The sequence below is a fragment of the Rhinopithecus bieti genome, unplaced genomic scaffold, assembly GCF_001698545.2.
Source record: "Rhinopithecus bieti isolate Rb0 unplaced genomic scaffold, ASM169854v2 scaffold_72036, whole genome shotgun sequence".
NCBI lineage: Eukaryota > Metazoa > Chordata > Mammalia > Primates > Cercopithecidae > Rhinopithecus > Rhinopithecus bieti.
The window spans coordinates 1-6823 of record NW_016826573.1 but is presented as its reverse complement, the minus strand read 5'-3'; the positions used below and the strand labels follow the sequence as shown (position 1 = coordinate 6823).

Genomic DNA, 6823 nt, shown 5'->3' with positions numbered 1-6823 from the left:
AGGCCGAGACGGGCGGATCACGAGGTCAGGAGATCGAGACCATCCTGGCTAACACGGTGAAACCCCGTCTCTACTAAAATACAAAACTAGCCGGGCGAGGTGGCGGGCGCCTGTAGTCCCAGCTACTCGGGAGGCTGAGGCAGGAGAATGGCGTAAACCCGGGAGGCGGAGCTTGCAGTGAGCTGAGATCCGGCCACTGCACTCCAGCCCCGGCAACAGAGTGAGACTCTGCCTCAAAAAAAAAAAAAAAAAAAAAAAATGAAGACTGTGGACTAGACTGTGGACTTCAAACTTGAGCAGAAGCACTCTTCCAAAATACAGTCTTTGAGGAAACACTATGTAAGATAAATGGAATGAATGGGTTCCCGAGGCATTATAAATCTGTTGTTGCCTAGAAGCACTTTGTTGTTTCTAGACTCCCATAAACATTTGCTTGGGGCCTAGGGGTCTTCAAAAAGTGATTTGAAAATCACTGAACTAAGTGATCTCTGATGTCCCTTCCAAAACCTCAGCTGTTTGTGATTCTCATGAAAGAATGCTCTTTAGCATATCAAGTTTATGTTCTAAGAAAAGTTTATTTTTTGCTAATATACAAGTTTTAGCTTTTAAACATAAGTACAGTTGATTCTCATTATTCATGACAGCTATATTCTCTGAAGTCACTGCAAACACTGATTTCAGACTACTGAACATCATTCCTAACGGAAACATAGGGTTAGGTAGATTCCTGGGAGCCTCTGGTCACAATGTTTTTGTCAGCTGATGAATACCTTGTTGTATGTGTGTTTGTGTTAAAGACACCTTATTTAATATATGTTGTTGATTTACTAACATTGAACTCACGACTAATAGTACTCTACCTCATGCCTAAATGAAGCTTACCTAACACACTTTCTCCACAAAGCACATCACAGCCTTCTTGCCATTAGGAACACTACACTTAGGGCCATTTTAAACAGTAAAGTCGTCAGTAAAAGCGCAAAATATGGAAAATGTGGCACTAAATAGAGAAAAGAACCCATTTATATTAATAGTATGAGCTGAAAACAAGAAGGCAGAGTAAGTATTGCCTTCTTTGATCTCAGCTGGGAACAGTTCATTTTCATGACTCAGATTTTTTTGCCACTCTGTGTGTCTACGAGTATCCATGAAAGAGCTACAAGTGATGATTTGGGGGCTACAAATAAATTTTAGTTAGTAGGCACATATGCAAATACAGAATCTGTAAATAATGAGAATTGACTTAATTATTTGGTTATCCATAAGGCTATAAGTTCTTCAGAGTTTTTCCTCCTTTTATGTGTACATTTAAGAAATGTAGGCCGGGTGCAGTGGCTCAAGCCTGTAATCCCAGCACTTTGGGAGGCCAAGATGGGCGGATCACGAGGTCAGGAGATCGAGACCACCCTGGCTAATACGGTGAAACCTCGTCTCTACTAAAAAATACAAAAAAAACAAAAAACTAGCCAGGCGAGGTGGCGGGCGCCTGTAGTCCCAGCTACTCGGGAGGCTGAGGCAGGAGAATGGCATAAACCCGGGAGGCGGAGCTTGCAGTGAGCTGAGATCCGGCCACTGCACTCCAGCCTGGGCGACAGAGTGAGATTCCGTCTCAATAAAAAAAAAGAAGTGTAGTCATTTTCTTGATTACTAGAAATCAAGTTCTGTAATAGGTTAGTATATCAGTCATTTGAAAGCTAAGTCTTAGAATATGTAGTTGCTGAACATCTTATTTGAAATAAAACAGAAATAAATAGTTGTTCTATAATGTTCTTATTAAGGCATGATTGGGATCAGTACCTGGTGCCATCCGATCATCCCAAAGGCAACTTCGTTCCCCAAGGATGGGTCCTTCCCCCGCTCCCCAGCAACGACATCTGGGCAACTGCTGTTAAGCTGCATTAGTAAGGATGCTCCAGGAGTGTGGTCCAGCCAACGCTCTTTCCAGCTCTAAATATTAGCGATGGTGCCATCTTTTGCTGTAGACTAAACTGCAACTTCTGAATTCCATGTGGCATTTCCCTACCCTGAAGTTATGCTTTCCTTCTGTGCTCTGTGCTGGCCAGAGGTGCCTCTTGAATCAGATTAATGTGGTTCTTCAAGAAAGGACTTAGGTGAACTGAGGTTTTTACCACAGGCAGTGAATGACCTTGGTTCACCAGATTTGCCTCTGTTTTGGGGGGCTTGGTCCAGAGTGACTTGTTAATTTATTCTAACTTCCTTGTGTGTTGAAGGGTAAGTACACTCAAACACTGAATACAGGTGTGCGATGGGTAGATTTCACAGCCCTTCCACTAATACTGAGTGTGAAGGCAAGCTTGATGCAAAACCTCCTGACCTTTCCTACCTGAAGAGCCCTTTGACTTCTAGGAATAAAGGTCAAAAATGTGTTACTTCTAGGAAGAAAGGTCAAAAACATGTTATCTTCGGTTTTGTTAATCCCAGTTTTAGTGCAGCTTGGGAGGCTGCTAATTAGGAAGATGGCAATGACTAGGCTGAGTTGCCAGAAAATATGGTGGCCTAGTCTTATTATTCAGGTGGGGTACTTAGAAAACCTGAAGAGTACCCAAATTGCATTGTGTTTTAATGGACAATGGCTGTATTTTTTCCATGTTAGAAGGATCCTAATGAAAGCACCTGTTATTTTTAAGTTTCTAAGGGTCTAGTTGTTCAGAATCCCCAAGGATATTTCCCTAACCTCACTCAGTCACATTGTAGGAGCCAGTGTAGCTGTGGAATTGTCTTAGGAACTCAAGCTTCTAAAACTATCCATGTAGTCAAATCTGGGGGAAAAGCAAATACAAATAATAAAATATATTTTTTATATTCATTAATAAATGCTGTTGTGCTTGGAGATGATCTCATATAACGTCATTTTTTTGGTTCTGTTTTGATTTGGTTTTTGCCAATTATTTTGTTATATTTCCAAAAAACTAAATAAAAATCATTTTATTTTTTAGTTTGTGCCTTTGCTGCCAATTTCTTGCCTTCCAAATCACTTAACACACACTTTCACATTGATGAAACGTATTTTCATTCAAAAATTCAAATTTCTTAAGCAGGCATTTGTTACAGGAATGTGAATCTTAAACGCCAAACTTTATCTGCAAAATCCACATCTGGATTGGTAAAGATACCGTCAGTTTTGGAAATAATGTTATGTACTGTAGTGGAAGCTTTTGGGTGCGAGATACTAATGCCTTTGTCCCTTTTCTGTTGTTTAATTTGCATTAATTTATACATTATATAGAGTTAACAGATAGGGAATGAGAGCCACATGTCTCCAGAATTTATGTCTACGCCTCTTATAAATCCTAAAATCTGATATGATTACCCTTGTAGAACTCCACAATCCTGTGTGCCTTTTTGTTATATATCTCCACCATTTGCTCTCTGGTGAGATGCAGGAAGAGTAGAAATAAGGTGAATTGTACAATGTGTGTTTGGTGTCTGGACAGCCTTGCCACTAAGACATCTGCTGTGAGGGCAGGGAATGTGCTACAGGGACTCAGGAAAACTCGGCAGAACCCAAGAAGGTGGCATTTAGCCACAGATGGAGAAAAAATCCCTTTTCCCTTCGGCCCTTGCAAGGTTTAATAGAGTGAGCAGGCCGGGTATGGTGACTCACGCCTGTAATCCCAGCACTTTGGGAGGCCCATGCTGGTGGATCACCTGAGGTCGGGAGTTCAAGACCTGCCTGGCCAACATGGTGAAATCCCGTCTCTACTAAAAATACAAAAATTGGCTGGGCACGGTGGCTCAAGCCTGTAATCCCAGCACTTTGGGAGGCTGAGACGGGCGGATCACGAGGTCAGGAGATCGAGACCATCCTGGCTAACACGGTGAAACCCCGTCTCTACTAAAATACAAAACTAGCCAGGCGAGGTGGCGGGCGCCTGTAGTCCCAGCTACTCGGGAGGCTGAGGCAGGAAAATGGCGTAAACCTGGGAGGCAGAGCTTGCAGTGAGCTGAGATCTGGCCACTGCACTCCAGTCCAGGCGACAGAGCGAGACTCCGCCTCAAAAAAATAAAATAAAAATACAAAAATTAGCCAGGCATGATGGCAGGCGCCTGTAATCCCAGCTACTTGGGAGGCTGAGGCAGGAGAACCACTTGAAGCCAGGAGGCGGAGGTTGCAGTGAGCCGAGATCACACCATTGTACTCTAGCCTGGGCAACAGAGCGAGACTCTTGTCTCAAAACAAAATTTTTTTTAAAAAGTAGTTGTTTGGTATTTATTTGTAAGATTTTCCTGGTTTATTACCTGTATAGTGGTGGTGGCAGCAGTCGCTGGTTCAGGTTTAGAGAGACTTATGGTAGTATCTTTAATGAACTGTACTTTGAAGAATATGAGCAGTGTTACTGTAATCATCCCACAGTCTTTTTTTTTTTTTAACTTGGGAAAATTTCAAATACATTCAAAAATAAAGAGAATAGTACAATGATTTTTTTCCATGTACCCATCATCCAGCTTTCAAGTCATTATCAGCTCATGGCCAATCTTGTTTCATTTGTGCATCCTCCACTCACCCTGGATTATTTTGAAGCCAATCTCAGGCATCAAATTACGGCATCCGTAAATATTTCATTATGTAGCTTTAAGCGATTTTTAAAAAATCTAACCACAGGACCATTATCACATCTAAATAAATCAATAACAACTCCTTAATATCACAAATATCCAGTCATTGTTCAAGTTGCTCTCTCATAAATGTGTTTTACATTTTGTTCAAACTAGGATCTAAATAGAATCCATACACTGTTGTTTGCATCCTTGTGATGCTGTGTCCCTCTGTTCTCGTATATACTGTAATTTAGTAGTTAAACAGAGCTGTACTGTCCAATATAGTAGCCACATTCAGCTATTGAGCACTTGAAATGATCTATTTGAGTTGAGATGTGCAATTACATATGTGGATTACATGTTTCAATTGGATAGTGCTGATCTAGAGGCTTGATCACATTTAGATTGGAATTTTCTGGCAGGAATACTTCACAGACATGATGTGTACTTCCAGTCAGGAGGCACTAATGTCTTGGCTTTTTTTGTGATGTTAGCAGCCACTGATAAGAGCTAGATTCATTCATTGATGGGGAGGGGAGTCAAAAATAGTGATAGTTTAATTCTGTCGTTCTTCAATTATTAACTGGAATACTTAAAAACTACAAAAGCATTTGTTTTTAATAAATTCGGTAAATACAGAGAAGATTAGAAAGCTGTGAGAGAAAGAGATTAGTTCTTAAATACTAAGGGTATTTAGCCCAAGTGGCTGAGTTTATGATGTCAAAGAATTTGCTTCTACAAGCCAACCAACTTAATCACCCTTAAAACCATTCATGCTCCTATGCCCATGTGACATCTGTAACAAGAAGCTTAGGTTTATACCATCTGTTGTAGCTATTCACTTATACATGCTTTGTCTGCAGGGAAGCTCTCCTGGTTTTTACAGGGTAAGTACAAAGTATATCTTATTCCATTTAAATAAGTATAATACGCAATATATGAAAGGAATGTGAACGCTCTGAAATAGTAGTGATTTATGGAATAGTGATTAAATGAGACGTTATCAACTAAATTTGTTTTTCGCCACCTATTTGTCCCACATTTTTTTTTAATGTTTAGAACCTATAAGCTATTACTGGATGATGAGCCGTTTACCTTTTTGTGAATCCACAGAGTAGTTCCTGGCTTGCTGTTTCTGGGCCACACGTGAAGAGTATGTTTCCATGGCAGAGTTCATTTGCCTTTTGGAATAAATTTGGTTTTTCATAGCCTCCAAAGCAAAGATTAAGATCTCTGAGGCAAGTGGTGTTAGAGTGCATAACTGTGTAGAACAGTGGACACTTTCCTCAACTTTGTTAATTCATGCTGGCCACAGTCTGGATACCAGGATTTAAATTATGTTCTTTAGGAAATGATTTTTTATTTACCATTTTCCAGGTACTGTGGTTAGGTGCTAAGGATGTAAGAAGGGGTGAACAGACAGGATTCCTGACCTCCTGGAGTTTAGAGTGAAGAAGCTTAATGATTATAACAGAATCATTAGAGACAATTGTGATAAGTGCTACAAGGAAAAGTACTTAACCAATTTATATATTTCGTTCCAAATGTTTAAGTGCCTATTAAAGCTAACCAAAATACCAAATGCTTCCTAACCTCATACAGAATACAGGCAATCAGGAAGGTAGATACTAACCCAATAACCATAAAAATACGCTGAGTGCTTTGAAAGACATGGTTCTGAGATTATGAATTAGGATTTTTGTTCAAAAGCGTTCTGTGACACATTTAGTTGAAATAATAGAAAATATGTATCATATAGTAAGGGTAAGAGTCATTATTCAGTTTACATATATGTATGCTAGGAAATAAAAGTATACCATGAGTCACAGTAAAAAAAAAAAAAGGGAGGGGGGAACCAGGCACGGTGGCTCATGCCTGTAATCCTAGCACTTTGGGAGGCCGAGGTGGGCAGATCACGAGGTCAGGAAATTGAGACCATCCTGGCGAACATGATGAAACCCCGTCTCTACAAAAAATTAGCCAGCCGTGGTAGCGGGCGCCTTTAGTCCCAGCTACTCAGGAGGCTGAGGCAGGAGAATGGTGTGAACCCGGGAGGCGGAGCTCGCAGTGAGCAGGATCTCGCCACTGCACTCCAGCCTGGGTAACAGAGTGAGACTCCCTCTCAAAAAAAAAAAAAAATTCGTAAAGGCCACTGTGCTGGGTAGACCTAACCAAGTTTGAGAGTCAGGGAAGGCTTTTTTGAGGAAGTGATGTTTCAGCTGAGCTCTGAAAAATGGACAGCTTTTCTATTTTTTTTTTTTCT

At 40.7% G+C, this 6823-nt stretch overlaps 1 protein-coding gene across 1 annotated transcript in view; it reads left to right on the top strand.

The window, feature by feature from the left end:
* LOC108523014 (programmed cell death protein 7) overlaps window positions 1–2949 on the top strand; it is a 14696-nt gene extending 11747 nt beyond the window's left edge. Inside the window, exon 4 of the mRNA XM_017863471.1 lies at window positions 1779–2949. Coding sequence (XP_017718960.1) covers window positions 1779–1902 — 124 coding nt within the window. The 3' untranslated portion in view covers window positions 1903–2949. The remainder of the gene's footprint in view (window positions 1–1778) is intronic.
* Window positions 2950–6823: the final 3874 nt, after the last annotated feature.